The sequence below is a fragment of the Tarenaya hassleriana genome, unplaced genomic scaffold (genome assembly GCF_000463585.1).
Source record: "Tarenaya hassleriana unplaced genomic scaffold, ASM46358v1 Cleome20, whole genome shotgun sequence".
Taxonomy (NCBI): Eukaryota; Viridiplantae; Streptophyta; class Magnoliopsida; order Brassicales; family Cleomaceae; genus Tarenaya; species Tarenaya hassleriana.
This window is the reverse complement of record NW_010965373.1, coordinates 544,061-564,643: the sequence shown is the minus strand read 5'-3', so window position 1 is coordinate 564,643 and position 20,583 is coordinate 544,061. Positions and strand designations below refer to the sequence as shown.

Sequence of the window (20,583 nt, the reverse complement as noted above, 5' to 3'; positions counted from 1 at the left end):
ATATACACACACACATATATATATGGGATTATATATTCATATGGACTAATGGTGGGGATTAATTAAATCGAGCATCTCGTTCAGTGGAGAAGGACCTTCGACCCAATCGTCAAAAACCCATATTGGTTCAAAAGATTATTTCATGCATTTCTAATTCTGGTTAAACTCAAATTGGTTCATAAGATTGTTATCACAGCTTCATTTATTTATGGATCGTAGCTTAAAAGCCCAATTTGGTATCCATTCACCATATTTTTATATTTTATACTTTAATATTTTTTTTTATAAAAATATTTTAATTCTTCATCGGACGATGCAAAACGGACTGTCCAATTGCAGAACAAAGGCAAAGCCACAGGCTGTGGGCAGAAAACGACAAATCATAGCTTCAGCTATTGGATCGATCGCAGACCACCGTATGCCTCACCGCAGCCGATCGCAACCCTTCCTAAAATGGTGGGGGAGAGTCGCCAGAGTAGACCACCATTGCAAAAATCCGTCAAAGTCTTCTCCCTCACTCACTGCTCTTCATTTTTTCCGATACTCAAGCTTTTCGATTTGCCGGGTTCTGCTCCCTGATTTTCCGTCTCTGCAAACAGGTATTTTCTCTCCAGTGTGGGGTGAGTGGGGTTCAATCGCCGTTTTTTTCCTGCTTTGATTGCTCTTCGAGGAAGTCTCCATCAAGTCTTTTGTTGTCCCGCTTCGGATTTTTGGTATCTGGATTTAATTGAGGGATTTAAGGTTGAGCGGAAGTGGATTCGAAGGTCTTTTTGCAGTTGTATTTGTTTTTGCGCTACTCGGGATTTCAGTCTGCGAGGTTTGTCGCTTTCTCGGTTGCAGATCTGGGAATTTAGGGTTTGTTAGAGCTGGAAGGATGCAGAGGTAGACGAACAGAGCGGATAATATGAACAGAGCGAAGAGAAATTTCGACGGGAACGATGATGACCAGCCTGAGAGGAAGCGGCCTGCTCTTGCTAGGTCATTTCTCTTCTTCTTTGATTTTATCCGAATGTTTCAACTGAAAGTTTCCGACATGGGATTGTTTTGCTTCTCTTTCGTTGTACAGTGTAATTGTAGAGGCTCTCAAATTAGACAGTTTGCAGAAGCTTTGCTCATCTTTGGAACCTATCCTTCGCCGAGTTGTAAGATCCATCGTTCTTATGAGAAATGCTTCGTCCTTTTCTTCCTTCTGTTTTGCTTTCTGCGTGTCAGCTGTGTTAGATTTGTACGTTCTAAATTTTCATCCCCTTCGTATTCAACGTATTTGAGTTAAAGTCAGTTTAGCAATTAGTTATGTTGTTTTCAGATTAGCCCTCTTTCAGTCTTTTGTTAACGGCGATGTTTGGGATTGCTGCTGAGCAGGTTAGCGAGGAAGTGGAACGTGCTTTGGCAAAAATTGGCCCTGCTAGCCTTACTGGAAGGTAATGTATGGTGATAAATGGACAGTTCAGTGTATTTTAGTGACTCGGAATCTTATCATCGATGTTAGGCTCAATAATGCTTATGCGTGCCAATCGTTGCTTGAGCAGATAGAACCTGACGTTTCTCATTATTTTGCAGTTCTAGGTCTTCTCCTAAACGAATTGAAGGCCCAGATGGACGGAACTTGCAGTTGCATTTTAGGTCCAGGTTGTCTCTCCCCTTATTCACCGGTGGAAGAGTGGAAGGAGAACAGGGTGCTGCAATCCATGTCGTATTGATTGATGCAAACAGTCGGCATATGGTAACATTTGGACCTGAAGCTTCGACGAAGCTTGATGTTTGTGTGCTTGAGGGTGACTTTAACAATGAAGATTACGAAGATTGGGCCCTGGAAGAATTTGAAAGTCATGTCGTAAAAGAGCGTGAAGGGAAGAGGCCTTTACTGACTGGAGACTTGCAGGTTACTCTCAAGGAGGGGGTGGGGACATTGGGTGAACTAATTTTTACAGATAACTCGAGTTGGATAAGGAGTAGGAAATTCAGGCTTGGTTTAAAGGTTGCCCCTGATTACTGTGAGGGTATACGCATACGCGAGGCAAAGACAGAACCTTTCACTGTCAAAGACCACAGGGGCGAATGTATGGTCTTTTCTTTGAGTCTGACTATAGTCTGTGGCATCTCTTCTTTTCGTATGTCTTTTATCTGATTGGAACTGTTATTACGTGCAGTATACAAGAAGCATTATCCGCCTGCTTTGAATGATGAGGTGTGGAGATTGGAGAAGATCGGTAAGGATGGGGCATTCCATAAGAAGCTAAATGCTGCTAAAATAATCACGGTAGAAGACTTTCTTAGATGCTTGGTCAGGGACTCTGCGAAATTACGGAGTGTAAGGCCCTATCATTCCTCGCTCCAATGATCTGGGGGGAATTATATTCTTTTGTCATGCACATGTGTCTTATTATTATCCTTTTCCTATCTGCATAGATTCTTGGAAGCGGGATGTCAAACAAGATGTGGGATGCTCTAGTCGAGCATGCTAAGACGTGTGTCCTCAGTGGAAAGCTTTATATATACTACTCGGAGGATTCGAGGAATATCGGTGTTGTTTTCAATTACATCTATGAATTAAGCGGCCTTATTTCTGGGGATCAATACTTTTCGACTGATTCACTATCTGATAGCCAAAAGGTTCATTGCATGTTCCTCAACCTTTCAACAAATTCTTTGTTTTGGGCTGTGGCATATGGTTTTGCACAACTACACCTTTGCTGGTCGCAGGGGTAGCTTGAAAGTCATTTGTTAGTGTGAGTCCCTCATGTGCATCCTTTGGGATGAAATGTGTTAAAGACAACATTTCTTTTTTCATTGCAGGTATATGTTGATGGGCTGATGAAGAAAGCATATGAAAATTGGAACCAAGTCATTGAGTATGATGGCAAATCTCTTATGAATTTCAAGCAGCCTAAGAACTCTGTAATCTCTCAAACAGATCTCGAAGTGGCTCCTGCAAATTATTCTACTGCAATTGACAACCCAATGCAGCTCCTGGGGCTTCCATCCTCATTGTCGGCTAATCAATCTTCAGTTCATTCAGAAATAGCAATCAAAGGTTAGCAATCAGCTCTTTGTGCATCTGTTTTTCCGAGTGAATCTTAAATCTGGTGCCACTTGGTCTTTTGTGTGATTAAGGGTTTGAATGGCATTGGTTTTTATTTTGGTGTTTTAGTTTTTGGTTTTTGGTTTTTGGTTTTTAGTTTTTGGTTTTTATCTTTTGGATTCCATAAGTTGTAAATCTAAAAAAATGTGGTTTTTGGTTTTTAGTTGATTTTTTTTCATAAAGTAGATTTCCGTATTTTTAGGAAAACCAAATTAAAAGAAACTTTTGTCGGTTTTTTCACTTTTTGAAATCCAAAAATTCTGAAAACTCTTCCCATTCAAACCTAAGTCCGTTTTCTACTCTGTCTACTGCAGGGTTTCATCAAAGTCCGCCCTCTACGTACTCAACCCAGCACCAGCTTCTCAACTCCAATCCGCAGGCACAGTTTGAGGCCGGTCTGTGTACACCACAGCAGGACCAGTTCATGGGCAATCTACACCAAACACAAAGCACTAATGCCGGCAGGCTGGCTCTTGGCCCTCCGGGCGGGTACCAATACCAAAACTCGAGCTCTTCTGCTCAGCCAGCAAGTCTTCCCACGTACGAAAACTGGTCAAACCACCGGGAGAAAGGGCCCGAAGAATTCTTCTCGGAGGAAGAGATAAGGTTGAGAAGCAATGAGATGCTAGAGAATGAGGACATGCAACAGTTGCTACGGCTGTTCAGCATGGGAGGAGGAGGGCATGCGGGAGAAGATGGGTATGGTTTCCCGTCATTCATGCAGACGCCACAGATGATGCAGAGCTATGAGGAGGAGGAACGTGGAAGATCGGGCAAAGCTGTGGTCGGATGGCTTAAGATAAAAGCTGCTATGAGATGGGGTTTCTTCATCAGGAGGAAGGCTGCCGAGAGGCGAGCTCAGATCGTCGAGCTTGATGAAGATGAAGACGACGAAGAATAATCGAAAAAGTTGCAAGTCGGGTTTCTCTCAATCCATCAAACAGAAGACCATGGCAGAATCTAGCGCAGGATGCGGCCATGGCAGCTGGTCTCTGCATTCTTCATAGCTCAGATCACGTCTCATGTATCTATGTATGGTTCTCGTATATATGTATGTATATATATACATATATATTCCGGCAGGTCTAATTGGTGTGGATCGATGACTCTGGGATTGGGTCCTGTTTTTTTGTTGACTCAGTAGGCCGAAACCATCCCTTACAGATGTATGCCTTCAAGCAGCAACAGCGGTTAGGTAATACGACTCGGAACGAGCTAACTCGGTGTTTTTATACTTATCATGTTCTGTCATTATGTTACTTGTTTCGCTTTCATTTATTTATTTTATATGTTATAACTATTTTTTTTTTCAATGTATCGAACGTGGTGTGAAGTTAATTTGACATTTGGTTGTTTACTTGATTGCATCAATGGGTCTTCAACTGCTATGGAGCTTTGGACTTGCTTGTCTTGATGTCTATGCTCTTCGGCGCAAGAAAGACCTTCAAAACCCTATCCTTGTTAGCTTATTTGTCGTCGGCGACTGGGTATGTGCCTCTGACCATAAAGCCTCAACCTTTTCCTTGTTTCCATTGTTAGAATCCAATCTTGCAAAGTAGTTACTCAGATGATTCATTGCTTGGATTGAATCATTTCTAAGGATGATGTATGCATTCATGACAAGTTGATGTTTTGAATGTTATTGTAGGTGACTGCAATGCTATCTCTTGCTGCTTCATGTTCATCAGCAGGTGTCGTTGTCTTATATGCCAAAGATCTGTAACTCGTATATTATAATATATATATATATATATATATATATATATATATATATACTACGTTGATCCTTTAGCGACCCAAATTTTAGATATAAATTAATTTATTGTGTTTGGAAAAAGATTTTGTGACATTTCTTTACCTCAAAATCTTATTGCTTTATATTAATCTTTCTTTGGTTAAGCAACGGGCATAACCTAAATATCTTCATGGATCATCATTTAGATGATCTATTACGTTAATAAACATTTTTTTTTGTGTGTATGTTGTTTATCTTCATTGTACAAGTTTAGTGTGCATCAACCCGAACACTGCATTCAGGGGCAAACCCACGAGGAAATCTCTTAGCGTCACTGCAATAATCATATATCATGAAATTGGTTCGGACCCACCTGAGCCTCTTCAAGCTATACGCATCGAGCTCTTCCCTTAACCACGAGCTCGAGCCACGGCCGCAAGTGGACGAGCCATTGATGGACCAGACGCATGCTCGAGCTTCGTAGTTCCTGAAAGAAGCCGTGAATGGAGCTTTGGACCAGTCTGTCTTAACGAGCCCCCCTCTCGTTGCCCATTGGTCTGCGTTCCACAAGCTCGAGTGCGCTCTCATCGGTTGTTTCTCTGGGTAAGGCACATTTACAGATGCGTTCATCATGTTCTTGAACTCCCTTATTGGTGTCCCGTCCACGTAGAATCTGCCAAAAACTCCGAGAGTTAATTACAGAGATTCTGAGACAAGAAGACTGGTTAAATACCATAATGTCCCCCCCCCAATACACGAGGAGACATGAAGATTACATGATGGTTTTCGGGTTCCATAGAATGGAGTAAGTATGGAAATCGATGGTGGGATCGAACCAAAGGCGGAACTGTTGCTCTCTGTCTCCTTTACCACTGGTGATGACATTGGTGTGGACAGTGTAAGGATCTCCGCTCAGATTCCCCAAGAACTCAAAGTCTATCTCATCCCACGTCGCTCCCGCCGATGCTACCTGCCCTTGCATGGTTCACATACGTGTAAAGTTTTTACGTCCATTCAGTTCCTTGGATTTGGTTTGAGCTTTTACGTGTGAAAAGACAGAAGAGTGGAGAGTTTGTTCTTACATAGTACGAGGTGACGGTACCGGCAGAGTAGCCAGAGACAAGCTTGACCTGCATAGATATCTTACCGAACAAGAACTGATCTTTGGACTGGAAAGCGGAGCCCGATTCTTTGTCAAGGGACAATGTCAGAACCTCACCGTTTTTCAGTATCTTAGCTCTGTCTCCTCCCCACACAATGTCGACATCTCGGACGAAATCTCCGCCCAAAACTGTAATGCCCATCAGAGAACATGTCACGAGAGATCCAAAGATCAAAACTTGAGAGAAACCCATGTCTTGTCTTCGGAGAAGAAATGGTGGGTCGGTCTTATATGGTGATGGGGTGGAGAAAATTTACAGCTGCGGAGAGAATAATCGGTGACATTTGGCGGAGAAGGAGAAGTTCTGGGGAAGCGAACGCCAAGTAACAGGAAGGAAGAGACAACAGATGGAACAAGGAGAGTGAAAAAAAAAACTTCTCGACACATTAAATTCTGAGAATTTTCAAATTATGCGACGTTCGTTATCTGTGCAATAATGTCACCGGCGGTTTTTTTTTCAATCCAGCCACTAATACACCGACCAATTCGGATTTAATCCATATCCAGATGTATGGCACCGACCATTTCAACAAAAAAAGAAAGAAAGAAAGATCTGCAATGTCCGACAGTTTTTTTTTTCAACCCAGCCACTAATACACCGACCAATTCGGATTTAATCCATATCCAGATGTATGGCACCGACCATTTCAACAAAAAAAGAAAGAAAGAAAGATCTGCAATGTCCGACACGAAGGCAATCTTACCATTCATGCAATAGATCTTATAATGGAGAGAGAGAGAGAGCAATGGCAGCTGCATTCGGGGAAAAACATGATGACCATAAGATAGAGAGCAATTCATATAGTTTTTTTTTCTCCATCCATCAAGCAGCAATGTTTTGAAGAGTTCAAACGATGTCTAAACTGACAAACTGAGGGAAAAGAAGAGAATGAGAAGACCTGACAGAACAAAAGACAGAGAGAGCAAAGAACTCAAGCCATGATTTTGGCGGACCGGACATAGAGGCTGTCCACAACCTTCCCCATGTTGGAAATGGTGTCCAGAGTAGAAGAGTAGATTCCATCGGCCTTTGGATCTTCGAATATGACGAGACACCCAGCTCCCTGATCCAATGTACCTGCAAATTTCTTGTCCAATATCATCTGAGAGAGGTTTTTCTCGACATGGTCAACCGGCAGCTCGATCAGCTTGGCAATGTGAGAGATCTCGACCCGAGAGAATGGCTCGATAAGACGGCATAGGTTTTGCTCCAGAAGCGTATCATAGAGGAACGAGAGGTGTCTATGGACAATCGGGTCTTCCTCCAACTGCGCCTTGTAGTCACGAAGCGCATTCTCAAACAACTTCAACGACCTCTTTGCGTGAGCATCAGCAACTGCTTTCATTGCGTCCAGGTCAGGGCCGACATACTGGAGTCCAGCCTTTGAAGAGATTATCCCTGCAACATCGTCCGCTTGGCTGACCATTATCTTGCACAGCAACATGTATTTCAGACTGAAAATGGCCCTCGGGTCTCCAAGAGCATTGAAGGACTCAAAGGCTTCGAAGAAGTAACTGTATGCGGTTTTGTAGTCCTTCTCTTCCGCATGGAGAATCCCGCTCTGCAGATCAATGGTCCCTTGTTGGGCTGGTGGGACGTATATAGCGTTTGCTGCTGTCCTAGCAGCGGTAAGGGCAGCTTTCGCCTTGGGTAAGTTTCTCAATGAGAAATGGAGCTTACTCTCGAGCAAATCTATGTCAACTAAAAGAAGCTTGTCATCTAACCTCCTGACCTCCTTGACCAAGTTTGTGAGAAGTGCCAAAGCTTCGACATATTCCTTGTTCTCCATCAAGAGAGCTGCTAGCCTTGCCTCCACACGCTGCCTGAGGAAAGTACGCTTCTCTCCCCGGGTCCATTCCACCATTTCTTTGCAGAGGGTGATTTGCAGATCAGTTGTTCCGGGTATCTTGGCAACAGCATCAATGATTCCTCGGACAATTTTGGCAGTTTTGGCTTTCGGGATGAGCGAAAAGAAAGGTCTCAGCTGAGTAAGAAGTTTTCGGAGATCCTCAGCTCTGTTCTCTTGTGTAAGAAGGTCGGAGAGGTTTGTGATGGCCTGTTCCTTTATGCGCAGAGCCTCTGGAGAGGACGCAGGGTCTTCCAGTACACGGTACAGTATAGAAATGGCCTCCGATGGGCTCTTTGCTTCTAAAGCCTGGGCAATGGAATCTGTTGTGGCCGGAAGGTGTGATGTAGCCATGGCAGATACTATCCGAAATCAATCCCTGAACCAACGAATCACAGATGGGTTCAATTACTTTCCCCATTTAGCCATATTAATAGACTCACAGCTTCAGAAATTCAAAAAAAAAATCCATGCGGTATGCAAGCTAATCTACTATCCAAATAATGGCAATCATCACACAGAAATCCCAAACAAATCTCCTGTGAAAAAAAACTGAAGATTCATAACACTCCAGCTGAAAATCGATATAAAACTGAAGCAAAATGAAAGCTCTACATGACCCAAGGACATCTATAATTCGATAAGTTTACTCCCAAATGTTCTCATTTCTCAGAATTCTAGTGCACATGCCTTATTCCTTTTGATTCATCTGTTCCCTCTAATTCTACACGAACCCTTTCGATCCGGGCACTAAATGTCGAAATGCTCTGCGGAAGCGGCAAATCAAAAGCTTGAAGCGAAAAATCTAATCGACTGAGGAGATCCTAGAAACGAAAAACCCAGAAAAACAAACCCTAAAGCACAAAGCTCCAGAAGCTAGATCAATAGCATATTGGCAGCACACATTCAATCGTTCCTATGCCCAGATTCAGTTGGTAAAAACCCATAAATCTCGGAGAAATGCATCAAAACCACCCACCAAAATCAATTACAGATACAGCAAACCCTAATATCCAAACCTTGGAATCCGATTGAACCGAGGACTGGAGACGCCGTCGGGGAGAAATTGTAAGAGCGAGGAGAAATAAGAAACTACAACAGAAATCAAGATCTCAAATGATTTGCCCAGAAGAAAAAAAAATCAAGCATAGGACTAACCTTCGGCAGCAAGACAGAAGATATTCTCCGCAAAAACACTCTAAAATGTCTTCCTTCAACTTCTGTCTCTTAATTAACGGATGATTGACCAGTGACCGTGAGACAACAATGGGCTTCCCTTTCAAGGCCCAACGCAATCGCAACTTCCCTTGACGCACGCGTTTCAAACGCAACCGCTGGTACTAAAAGACGGTATGTATGCGCTTGGTCCAACCATAATATTAAATTATATAAATCTTACCACTCAATTTTCATACATTATTTTGTAACTATACAGAATATTAAATCAATAAAATGTCTCATTGAACCCATTGATACAACAAAGTTATATTTCCACCTCACTGAGCAAGCTAACCTTCATATTATTGATTTTCAAATTTTTATTGGCAGATCTTATATTTGAATGGACCCTCGATTATTATATTACATAACTAAGACATTAGAAAAATAAGTGTTAATATTGACTAAATATGATAGTGAAATCTAATTGATGGTTGTTGGGGGACTTTCTTATTCAGCTGGATGCACAAAGTTCATTGGGTCTCCAACGCAGGGGTATTACCGTCATTTAATAAACAGCTGGAGAGCGTAAATGGGCCCCACGAACTGATATCAAAAGGCCAAGGCCCATATAGTATAGTATATGGGCTTTTTTTTTATTCAACAACATATTTTGTGACGTTATTCGCTTCGGCCATTTTTGTTGACCCTTTCGTTTCATTTCTCGAGGCCTTTCCTGCTCTCTCTTACGCCGCCGTCTCCCGATTCCGCCCTCGTCCAGGCGGCGGAGCTCTTAGGGTTCTTTTTTCCGGCGATCGTTGGTGTTCTCCGGCTTTGCTTGCTCCAGTTTTTTTCTTTTGGATCTTCCAATCCGTAAGGCATCCCTTTCCCTATATTTCGTTAGTTTTCTTGTTGTCCACGGTCGATTCTTGTAGGATTATGTGCATCGAACGAGTTAAGCTGCTTGATCTGCGGAGATTTATCCGGAGACTTTGATTGTCTTTGTTTTTTCTTCGAGTGATTACATGATACGGGTATTTTAGGTTTGGGTTATCGATCGGTCTGATTCTCGGGATTTCCCGCTAGTTGCTCAGATATGTTGTTGATATACTATTTTTTTCTCTCTTATAGCTGGAAATTTGTTACCTGGTTGAATATTTGTAGCTGACGAGGACCGATTTATCTGATCAATTTTGTTATCTGTCGCGTTGTGTTGGAAGTGATTACATCCGCTCTTGTGCAAAAACGGGATCCCAAAACGATCTAGTTGAAATTAGATTGTGAACTTGATGGAAGCTCGTCTGTTTGATGGCTTTGATGTTGATTTCTTTAAAATGTATAGACATGCGTATGGTTTTCCAATTACAGTTGCATTTCTGTAGTCAACTGGAATCAATTTGACAATTTTAGCCATCTCTGCGTAAGATTGAGCAGTCACTCATTACGAGATTGAATCTCGAGTTAGAGGCCTTTGATTTAGGCCTTTACTAGAATGTAGAATGCAGAAAAATAGTGCTTGAAAGGGGTCTTCTGATTATAGGCATTCTGCTTTATCCTATCAGTGAAACTTTGCTTGGGGTGGGTTCCATTTGTTAGATATCATCAACTGCAATATTTATCTGCCTGTCTGGGGGACTTATACTTTTATAGTTCTGCCTTCGTTGTTTCTTGGCAGACTTAAGCTGTGTTCTTTTGTCGCTTCTGAAGATGGGAGGCAGTCCAGCTCCATTCGCTGATATTGGCAAAAAGGCCAGAGGTAACTTTGCCTCGTGAACATTTCTGTAACTGAATATGTTGTGATACTTTCGGTACATCTATTGACTATCTTGATTGTCTAATTACCAACAGATCTCCTGAACAAGGATTACAATTTCGACCACAAGTTTACTCTGACAATGCTAAGTGCCACAGGAACGGTATGTTGGGATATGACCGAGGTCTTTAATGTGCCTAGCGTTGCATTCATCCTTTACAACAAAATAACTCGCATACCAGAATACATAATTTTCTGCTATGCAAAGTGGTGAATCGTACAAAAGCAATTTTCCTTAAGATCGGGTAACAATATTTTCGACTTGACATTGGAGGACTCTGATTGCATGTTTTTGGTTCTCAAAACTGTCTTAGTACTTTGTTTTTTAAACATTAACTTTGAAGCTAGCATATGTACTCGACATTTTCACATGGGACTCATCAATGTGTCATAAGATGGTGAGAATATTATGTATGTTTGGTTTCAGCAATTTGGAAAATGTGCTTGAATTATTTTGGTTGGACTGTTAACTATGATTCCCCAATGTTACGATCTTCTGGTTTATGTGCTTCTGCCATCTAACATAATTTTCTTGCCAGGAACTTGTGGCAACAGGTTTAAAGAAGGATGAATTCTTCTTTGGCGACTTGAGCACTCTGTACAAAGGTCAAAATACCATTGTTGATCTGAAAATCGACAGTTACTCCAATGTAGGAAAACATTCCACGTGAAGTATGCTTCAAACCTAATGCCCCTTACCTGCCTTGATTTTTGAACCATGTCATTGAATTCTTTGTGCAGGTGTCAACAAAAGTTACTGTCAACAATCTCTTGCCCACTGCCAAAGCATCTATCAGCTTCAGAATACCTGATCACAAGTCTGGCAAGGTCTGCGCATAATCCTATGGTTGCAGCTATTTTTCGTTTCTGAATTTGGCTCATTAGTTTATATGCATGGTTTTGTTAAATCAGTTGATCGATGATGGCTTTTTTTTGGAGAAATCTGCTGACATTTGTTTGTCATACTTCAGCTGGATGTGCAATATGTTCACCCTCATGCTACAGTCAATTCTAGCATTGGCCTGAACCCGACTCCTCTGTTAGATCTTTCAGCAACTATTGGAAGCCAGGATCTTTGCCTCGGTGGTGAAGTCGGTTTTGACACAGCTTCTGCTTCACTGACCAAGTACAACGCGGGGATTGGCTTGAACAAGCCAGACTTCTCTGCAGCACTCATATTGTAAGTATTCATGTATATATATGTATATATTTGGACGAATCTCAAATTCACGTATAGATTTTTGTGATTAATCGAAATATCTCTATGCTCCATTCATCAATGGGCTTATCGGCTTTTTGGCTCATGGATTGTAGGGCAGACAAAGGAGAGACGCTGAAAGCTTCATACGTCCATACAGTGAATCCAACCACAGCCATAGGGGCCGAACTAACGCACAGCTTCTCGACCTATAACAACAATAGCTTCACCATCGGAAGCTCTCATGCCATGGATACGTTCACGGTAGTGAAAATCCGATTCTCGGACAAGGGGAAAGCTGGAATGGTCGTCCAGCGGGAATGGAGGCCGAAGTCTCTCGTCACATTCTCGGCCGAATACGACTCCAAGGCTGTTAACTCCTCCCCAAGGTTGGGTCTTGCCCTTTCTCTCAAGCCCTGAGAATAACATTCATTTTTTCAATAATAGAATCTTTTTACCATTCTGTGATATGGAAAAAAAAGAAGTGGAAAACCCGATTTTGAGATGGAATCTGTTGTTGATTCTTACGTTTCGAGTGGGGGTTTTTTCCATTGTGACATTGCTATTACACATTTTGTTTGTTTAGCTCCAAATTGTTTTGTTCCGTTCTTGCTTATGCAGAGCAGCGTTGTGTTTTTGACATTACCATTCCTCTCATTATTTTGGTTTTAAGTTTGTTTGATTCTCATGAATTTGATATATTAGCATTTGTAGTGGGTTAGTTCGATACTTCGATATTTGGTTCGGTTATACTTAATTTGGTTATTTTGATTTTACAAAAGTTATAAATATTCGATTTTATTTAAATGCAGATTTGGTTCGAGTTTGATTTATTAAAAAACTATTTTAGAAAAAAGTTTTTTTAGTTATTATTGTTATTATTATTCTGTTCGTAGTTCGCGTTTTTTTTTTAGTTTTAGAGAAATAATAATAATAATAATTTATTTTTCTATTAAATTTTATTCGATTATAGTTTTGTGTTATTCCATTTGGATATGGTAATTATACGCCTAATTCTTACCATTTTGGTATTTGTGAAAAAAAAATATAGCAGTGGTGCAAGATTTTCAGGCAAGAAAACAAGAAGATTTATTTCGGTCCAATAAAATATGAAGTTGTTGGACTGCGGTGGGCTCAGAGCCAAACAGGTGAAGCCCATTACATTTCAGAAACTCGAATGTGGCAGAGGGAACTCCCGCTGAGAATCTATGGCGCCTTTTTCTTTTTCTTTTTTTGAAAAACATGAACCCGCAGAGCCTTCTCCGACAGCCGCCGACAAACCGGAAGCTAACCACCGGTTGTCCGATCATCGACGGCTATCTTTGCGGCGGAGTTCCTTCCAATTCTATTACGGAGATTGTGGCGGAGAGCGGCTGCGGGAAGACACAGCTCTGCCTTCAGCTCTCTCTCTCTTCCCAGCTTCCCATGTCTCATGGTGGACTCAGCGGTTCCTCCCTCTATCTCCATTCCGAATTTCCATTCCCTTTTCGTCGCCTCCATCAGCTTTCACGTTCATTTCATCTGTCGAACCCTGCCATTTATGCCGACCATAACGATAATCCGTGCGATCATGTGTTCGTGCAGAGTGTCCATTCCGCAGACCACCTGCTCGACATAATGCCGAGGATAGAGGTTTTAGCGGAAAACCCGAAAACCCGGTTCCCGTTGAAGCTAATTGTGCTGGATTCAGTGGCAGCCTTGTTCAGATCGGAATTTGACAACACGCCTTCCGATCTTAAGAAGAGAGCTTCTCTGTTTTTCAAGATATCAGGGAAACTGAAGCAGTTGGCTCATAGGTTTGATTTGGTGGTGGTTATGACGAATCAGGTGGTTGATTTTGTGGAATCTTCAGAAGGGATAAATGGGTTGAGGGTTGGGAATGTGAGGGCTTTGTATTCGTCGGGAAGGCGGGTCGTCCCTGCATTGGGACTGGCTTGGGCCAACTGTGTGAACTCAAGACTGTTTCTGTCACGTGATGAGATTGTCTGGAACGACAACAGAGGAACAGATGGGAACAGTGATGGGTTTGTGTCCAAAACTCGGAGACATCTTCATGTTGTTTTTTCCCCTCATTTGCAAGGTTCCTCCTGTGAATATTCCATCCAAAGTGATGGCATTTTTGGGGTTCATTGCCGATGAGTGCCAGTCCATTTCATGTCTGTAGTGTAAATGCAAAGTATCAAAAATTAAGCTTTTTATGGAATTCTTTCTGGGATTCTTTTGTTGCTGTATTTTATGCAGATTGATCAGCACCAGCAGGTTATTTCCCTCTCCTCGAGTCCTCGGTCTCTTCCGTGCTTATCAGTAAGTTCTCGTTCTCCAGCCAGATGTTTTCACCCTGTAAGATCCTAGTATATTTGTTCTAGTAGCTCGGAATTTCGATGGATCTTGATTTTTTTGTCCAGCAAGGAGGGGAACACTTTGATCGGTTCTCCTCTTAGACTCGTCCGAATTCTGTTGCCTTTGCATAATGATCTAAGTAGTACATTATTTATGTTGCTTTTGCCTTAAAAGGTTCCTCCTTTTTCATGTTTCAGCCCAGGTGTATCACAGTTCTTACATCAAGGTTTTGGATTAGTAGTTTTTCGTTCCGGAATCAGTTCCTTTAAGGGTATAATACTGCCATAGTTGTGACATGTAAATCCCACAATAAGCTTCTTCTCTAATGGTGGTAGATCACTCATTCTGGTGAAGTTTTGGGGGGTTCTCTCAATGGTAAAGAATTTATCACAGTCGTAGCGTAGCCGTAGAGTTAAACGCATACCATGAAGTCAAAGGGGTGCAATAAGTAATCATAAATTACATTCTTTATGATTCACGCATCTGTGTCTGCATTGCACACTTTTGTTGTTTTGTTTTGACTTTGGGGCAAATTCAAATGGGTTTAGATTAGATGGAAACCTTACCTTGTCTGAATCAAAAATCATTCATTGCCTTAATTTTTTTTTTTAGTTCTTGTCTATTTTATGTGACAATTTTCATGGCAGAGATGGCCGAGAGGAAGCAATGGATGAGGAAAATGGCATTGTTTCCTTGTGTTCTCTCTCTCGGGTGTTTCCTTTATTTCTCTGAAATATGCAAATTGTCATTCACCTTAGGATCTTCAAAGACTCTTTATCTATTTCTATAAATAGGGTTATTAACCAAACAGTCGAATCAAATAAAATATAACTGTAGATGAACCGAATCTAATATAAAAAATGAATGATTATAAATTTTCTAAATTCGAAAAATCTGAAATCGAATCGATTAAACAAAAATAATTGAAAAAAAATGATTTTAAAAAAAATGAGTTTTTACAACAAAAAACTGAATTTGAATAAAATTGAAACGAACCAAAATTTATATAAAAACTGAATGGTAACATAAACCTGAAAAGAGCGCCCCTACTTATAAGTCTTCAAATCGGTGCTTTCCCAAAAGAAAAAAAACAGTGTGTGGCAAAATGTTTTAACGTTTTTTAAAAAAAAAATTATTTTGGTTACATGACAAAAAAGCATGTGGCAGCCAGGCCGAGTCATGAGCACGAGGAGAGGGGGCATATATATGTTTTCATGGGGAGTCATGATTTCTGCCATTGAAGGGCTGAGAAGGAAGGTTTTTGAGTGGTGGGTGAAATGACAAAAGACCAAACACTGGAATATGGACAATTGGACATTGATTCTACTTTTCCATGATTTGCCCGTTTTTTAGTGTCCCGTTGCACTTACTGTCGGTGTTGGATCGGAATCCACGATTGAGACGCTTCGCTCTTCCATACGGATACGGTCCAATCCATTAAATTATCGCTCCTATAGCCATAGCATATGGACCATCTAATTAATTAACAATTTATCCTTCACTTTCTAATGTATGTCGTCCACCCTTTGTGGGAAAATCTACATTAATTTATACATATATCCTTATAAGAATTAAAAAAAAAAACCTTCGCCTTCGTTAGGATTTTAAATTTTATTGGCATATGTATATAATTCATTTTTATACGAAACACGAATGTTGGTCTTTTGGGAAATTTTGGAAAGCGTTACGAGTCAAGACTGCAATGTATGTATAGGAAACGATCATCGCTTTGACCGAAACAAAGTCCATGGAGACGCAACACACGTCTTTGGAAGATACTACAAAAAAAACTGAGATCCGACGAAGTTACGGTAATACCCTTCGCAAACAATGGACAAATATCTTCAGATATGGTGGTATAACCGTCTTTTTAAGTAGTATTACTCGTGTCCTCTCGCCCCCCTCGTATTCCCCTTCACCGGCAATATACGAATTCTCTTCGCCACCCGTACAAAATCCCTGTTTTCACAACACGTATACATCATCGTATATAATGAAAAGTGTGTGTGTATATGCATATATATATATATATATGTATATGTGTATATAATACGCATGATACGATATCTAGCGTTTCAAGGGATTTCATATTGAAATGTAGATATATCATAATAGTAAAGCTTGACGAAAATGTAAATTACTTCCAGCTAAGATCACCGGCTAGAAGAAGATCGTTCTCCATGTCCTCGTACGCGATCAGATGGCCCGGAACGGCGTTGGATAAATCGAGATCGTCCGTTTCGGAAGAATCTCCACCGTCGTCCACGAACATCTGCCTCAGAGCCCTAGCGAGGCTCTGATAGCTTCCGTGCTTGTCGAGGCTCACCCGTTGGCAGATCGAACGGCCCTCGAGCACCACCGTCACCGGAGGCACCACCTTCGACACGATATCATCTTCTTCCCCGCCCGGAAATCTCAGGCCGGAGCTAGGGTTTTTCCTGGGTTTGGACATTAATGGAGTTGCAGAGTTTGTTGTATTGCCCTTGTCTTGAAGCTTTCTCTCCACAGAATCTTGGCTTTGTGGATCGAAGAAATTGTTCATCATCTCTCTCTACTTCTGTCGTGTTATTTCATACTATACCGACAGAATATTAGGGTTTTTAGGTTTGTAGGGGAAGGGACAATCTTAGGTAAGGAGCTCGAACGTGTTTGTGTTTTTCTGTTGAGGGAGAGAGAGAGAGAGAGAGAGAGAGAGGTGAATACTTTTTTTTTTTATATTAGTCGTTGATGAGTTTATATATGGTGGCAGTGAATGTATATGTAAGCATATGCACTACTAGTGTGAGTGTGAGTGTGTGTGGGTGTGGGGATGTGTGTCTCTTGAATATTTCATTTAAAATCTCTCTGCTCTTTGGGTTTCCCATTTGTTTATATAACCATAAATTTAATACGAAATTTATAAAGGTTCAGATCTATAACTAAAACCCATGCATTAAGATCAATATACGGTTTTATCGATAGTCTCGATTTAAATGAAAATACCGTAGATTCATAGAGCTAATTTTCTATGTTATATGGGTTGCGATATGAATTAATTGCCACATTAAATACGAAAAAGAATAGGACGAACAAGGACTTGCTGATTCAATAGTTTAATTTCCCGTCTAGGATGGATAAGTTTGGTCCGAATCATAAAGGCTATGTTTGAACCAAAATATTTTTTTTATTCATCATCGGTCCCCAACTAATATTAAAAAAAGAATTCTTCATAAAATTTAATAAAATATTAAAGTAATATCCCAATTACTAGTTCTTATACCCCCTCTTTTTTCTACATAATTTGAAATAGGAATTCATGTAAAAAACTATAACGTCTCTTTCCTTTGTGTTTCTATTTTTCTTAATTATCTTCCATTTTCAAACTTTTTTTTCTCTTTTATAACAAATATCACTATCATCATCAATTCAATCTTATAATCAAATACAAAAAAACTAAAAACAATAAGAATATATATATATATATATATATATAAATTATTATTATTGTTTTTTAAAAATAAAAATAAAATTTTTGTTATTTCTCTCGTGCTATGCCGAGGATGGTTATCATAAATGTTTTCGTTCTTCGTTTTTTTGGAGATGAACATTTGATTGTTTGGAGAAAAACATTCTTTGGAGTTATCTATAGGTTCAGAAGGTGATAATTCGTAGGCAAGATAAGTGAATAAATTCAACAATACCATTATGACATGTGTACATATATACACACATATGCGTACGAACAGATACGTACAAATTAGTATATATCTATAATAGAGAAATGTTTTTCTATTATTGATGAGCGAAAGATTACACCCTAATATATAGCAACATACGATAGAATATTCTAGATATAATATTTAGTGTAAATCATAATCATATTAATGATAATATTCTAAGAATAATATCTTCCTATATGCCTCTCAAGATGAATCATCTATGATGAATTCAATCTTGTTACATAAAAACTGAAAATATGAACGTGTTAAACGAATCATCTTCTACGTGGTAGTATAGTTCAGACTTGAGTCAGTATTGCTTGATAACGTTTGAAGAGTTTGAGAGTTGTAATCTCAGATGCTGATGTGGCACGGATGTGCGGTGCATATGCACGAGTTGGGTTGCACGATAATGATGTCGACAATGCAAAAAATTACAGTGTGTATAGCGGCTAGGCCGGAGAAAAAAAAGAGAGCGCAAAAACGCGACGCATAATGCGTCATAGTGTAGTAGCGGAGCAAGATAGAAGAAAAAAATAATTGACGCAAAAGGCGCGATGGTTTAGCGGCTATGCCGGAAAAAGAAAATAAAATTGCGCAAATGCGCGTGGCTAAAGCCGAAAAAAACAGGAAAAAGAAGGTGGCGCAAATGCGTGGATCGACGATCGGAGTATTCCAATCGAAGAGGCTAAAAGGCGGATTTAAAGATCTCACAGCGGTTACGATTGACGTCAATAAACGAAAGTCGTCAGGAAAAAAAAGTAGCACATCGACTAGGATTGACAGTGATAAACACCGCCGTCGGGAAAAAAAACTAGAAAAAAAAAATAAAATGAATGCAAGACGATACTCAAGGTGATGTTACTATTGGAGTTAGTATATCATCGTCATCTTCATCGTTGTTTTCGAATTCAACGAACATTGTTGATAAGAAAAAAATTTAGAACAAAAACCGAAACTCTGATACCATAATAGAGAAATGTTTTTCTATTATTGATGAATGAAAGATTACACCATAATATATAACAAAATACAATAGAATATTGTAGATATAATATATAGAATAAATCATAATCATATTAATGATAATATTCTAGAAATAATATCTTCCTGTAACATATACATATACTGGTAGTATATATCAATATAACTCTTGTTCCTCTAGAAAGTTCGATTCGGTCTGTATAATCACGAACAAAAAATCTTTGAACGAACACACACACATACACATATACATATGTATATATTGATTAGAACGTAGATAAATTATGGATAAACTTTTTTATATAACGGATAATCCCTACCTGATAACTTTTATGATAAACTTTGCCTCATAAAACGCCTTTGTGGTATTTCTTGTTCATTTGTTTAATGCCGGAAAAAAAAAGGGAGAGATATTGTAAATTGAAGCGCGCATTGGCTGCGGAGACGGCCACGCTGCGGTCGCCGAACGCATCGCTGCCGGTCGGGAGCTCCTCGTTCCTGCCGCAACTGTACTGACAGCCCTAATTTGTAAATTAACTGTTCATATCATATCAATTATATATGCTCCTATTGTATTTTCCCCCATCATGTATATTATTATAACGCGCATAGATTATATATATATATATATATATAAGCAAAATAAAAATGTGAAATAAACAAAGCACAAGAAGTATATTTTCTTAAGTTTGAAGCAAACATGTGGCTGAAGATCCGACATTGGAGGCATGTACATGTTTTCTTCTTAGATTTCTTTCACGCATTAAATTATCGTTAGTGGTTCGTTTTTCTATACATTCGAATCCGTTTTCTTCGTATGATCTTGCGGAAACTGGAACCAGATTATGTTTTTTTTTTTAATCGATTTTCGATTAGAATCTACAGACATACGTTAATAGTTGGCAACCATTATTTTATTTCAATATACTATTCTATTCACCACTAATAATTGTTCATTATTTTTTTAACACTATTATTATTAAATATTTTTCAACACCAATTTAACAAAATATAACATTTTTATACACGTATTTTTAATTTAACAAAAAACTACATTTGAATTCAAAATTTCCCAAATATCTACACGAATTATTAAAATTAACAATAATTACATATATAATCATCATTTTCGTTAAAAATTTCCATATTACATGAACTAATATATTAGTTAGGTAATTACTGTAACTACCAAATCTGTCAATACATTAGTTGAGAGAATCTAAAATTTTTTAATTAAAATGGTGATTATGTATGTAATTATCGTTAATTTTAATAATTCGTGTAAATATTTAAAAAATTTTGAATTCAAATATAATTTTTTGTCAAATTAAAATACGTGTATAAAAAAATCACATTTGTTAAATTGGTGTCATGTCATTTTTCATTATTATTATTAGGGAAAATGACATTTTCCTACACCAACTTTGCAAAATGTGACCTTTTCTTACACAAATTTTTAATTTGACAAAAAAACTACACCAAATTATCAAATGTGTCAAATTGATACACGAACTACCCAATTTAACTGCAATTTCCTACACAATCCGAAAACGGTGTTAAGTGTCC

General features: G+C 39.4%; 6 protein-coding genes across 12 annotated transcripts; 3 read left to right on the top strand and 3 right to left on the bottom strand.

Moving 5' to 3' along the window:
* Positions 1 to 364: 364 nt before the first annotated feature.
* LOC104813528 (calmodulin-binding protein 60 B-like) lies at positions 365 to 4,437 on the top strand. Its single transcript, XM_010541146.2, has 9 exons — positions 365 to 599; positions 841 to 978; positions 1,067 to 1,142; positions 1,363 to 1,421; positions 1,561 to 2,060; positions 2,151 to 2,311; positions 2,410 to 2,613; positions 2,797 to 3,034; positions 3,397 to 4,437. Exons 2-9 carry the CDS (start codon positions 905 to 907, stop codon positions 3,981 to 3,983), a joined length of 1,899 nt encoding a protein of 632 aa, XP_010539448.1. The 5' UTR covers positions 365 to 599; positions 841 to 904; the 3' UTR covers positions 3,984 to 4,437.
* Positions 4,438 to 4,950: 513 nt separating this feature from the next.
* On the bottom strand, positions 4,951 to 6,514 carry LOC104813527 (probable xyloglucan endotransglucosylase/hydrolase protein 23). Its single transcript, XM_010541145.1, has 3 exons — positions 5,900 to 6,514; positions 5,594 to 5,787; positions 4,951 to 5,490 (listed from the first exon to the last, which is right to left on the bottom strand). Exons 1-3 carry the CDS (start codon positions 6,170 to 6,172, stop codon positions 5,088 to 5,090), a joined length of 870 nt encoding a protein of 289 aa, XP_010539447.1. The 5' UTR covers positions 6,173 to 6,514; the 3' UTR covers positions 4,951 to 5,087.
* A 206-nt stretch (positions 6,515 to 6,720) lies between these two features.
* LOC104813526 (26S proteasome non-ATPase regulatory subunit 11 homolog) lies at positions 6,721 to 9,065 on the bottom strand. 2 transcript variants are annotated; one of them, XM_010541143.2, is made up of 2 exons: positions 8,985 to 9,065; positions 6,721 to 8,205 (listed from the first exon to the last, which is right to left on the bottom strand). In XM_010541143.2, the coding sequence occupies exon 2, from the start codon at positions 8,178 to 8,180 to the stop codon at positions 6,912 to 6,914; it is 1,269 nt and encodes a 422-aa protein (XP_010539445.1). In that variant the 5' UTR covers positions 8,181 to 8,205; positions 8,985 to 9,065; the 3' UTR covers positions 6,721 to 6,911. The 2 variants fall into 2 exon arrangements, with proteins under 2 accessions (XP_010539445.1, XP_010539446.1); XM_010541144.2 differs by lacking the exon at positions 8,985 to 9,065 and adding an exon at positions 8,846 to 8,924.
* A 620-nt stretch (positions 9,066 to 9,685) lies between these two features.
* On the top strand, positions 9,686 to 12,677 carry LOC104813525 (mitochondrial outer membrane protein porin 4-like). 2 transcript variants are annotated; one of them, XM_010541141.1, is made up of 7 exons: positions 9,686 to 9,857; positions 10,660 to 10,740; positions 10,833 to 10,900; positions 11,337 to 11,447; positions 11,539 to 11,625; positions 11,769 to 11,977; positions 12,112 to 12,677. In XM_010541141.1, exons 2-7 carry the CDS (start codon positions 10,692 to 10,694, stop codon positions 12,413 to 12,415), a joined length of 828 nt encoding a protein of 275 aa, XP_010539443.1. In that variant the 5' UTR covers positions 9,686 to 9,857; positions 10,660 to 10,691; the 3' UTR covers positions 12,416 to 12,677. The 2 variants fall into 2 exon arrangements, with proteins under 2 accessions (XP_010539443.1, XP_010539444.1); XM_010541142.1 differs by having other exon boundaries at positions 10,635 to 10,740.
* A 280-nt stretch (positions 12,678 to 12,957) lies between these two features.
* Positions 12,958 to 15,091, top strand: LOC104813524 (DNA repair protein XRCC3 homolog). 4 transcript variants are annotated; one of them, XM_010541138.2, is made up of 4 exons: positions 12,958 to 13,143; positions 13,580 to 14,019; positions 14,237 to 14,299; positions 14,533 to 14,968. In XM_010541138.2, the coding sequence occupies exons 1-4, from the start codon at positions 13,105 to 13,107 to the stop codon at positions 14,621 to 14,623; spliced, it is 633 nt and encodes a 210-aa protein (XP_010539440.1). In that variant the 5' UTR covers positions 12,958 to 13,104; the 3' UTR covers positions 14,624 to 14,968. The 4 variants fall into 4 exon arrangements, with proteins under 4 accessions (XP_010539440.1, XP_010539439.1, XP_010539438.1 ...); XM_010541139.2 differs by lacking the exon at positions 12,958 to 13,143 and adding an exon at positions 13,363 to 13,442 and having other exon boundaries at positions 14,533 to 14,967; XM_010541137.2 differs by lacking the exons at positions 12,958 to 13,143; positions 14,533 to 14,968 and adding an exon at positions 14,983 to 15,091 and having other exon boundaries at positions 13,152 to 14,019.
* A 928-nt stretch (positions 15,092 to 16,019) lies between these two features.
* LOC104813522 (auxin-responsive protein IAA33) lies at positions 16,020 to 17,148 on the bottom strand. Of its 2 annotated transcripts, none has more exons than XM_010541134.2 (2): positions 16,477 to 17,143; positions 16,020 to 16,294 (listed from the first exon to the last, which is right to left on the bottom strand). In XM_010541134.2, the coding sequence occupies exons 1-2, from the start codon at positions 16,878 to 16,880 to the stop codon at positions 16,216 to 16,218; spliced, it is 483 nt and encodes a 160-aa protein (XP_010539436.1). In that variant the 5' UTR covers positions 16,881 to 17,143; the 3' UTR covers positions 16,020 to 16,215. The 2 variants fall into 2 exon arrangements, with proteins under 2 accessions (XP_010539436.1, XP_010539437.1); XM_010541135.2 differs by having other exon boundaries at positions 16,202 to 16,294; positions 16,493 to 17,148.
* Between the last annotated feature and the right edge of the window lie 3,435 nt (positions 17,149 to 20,583).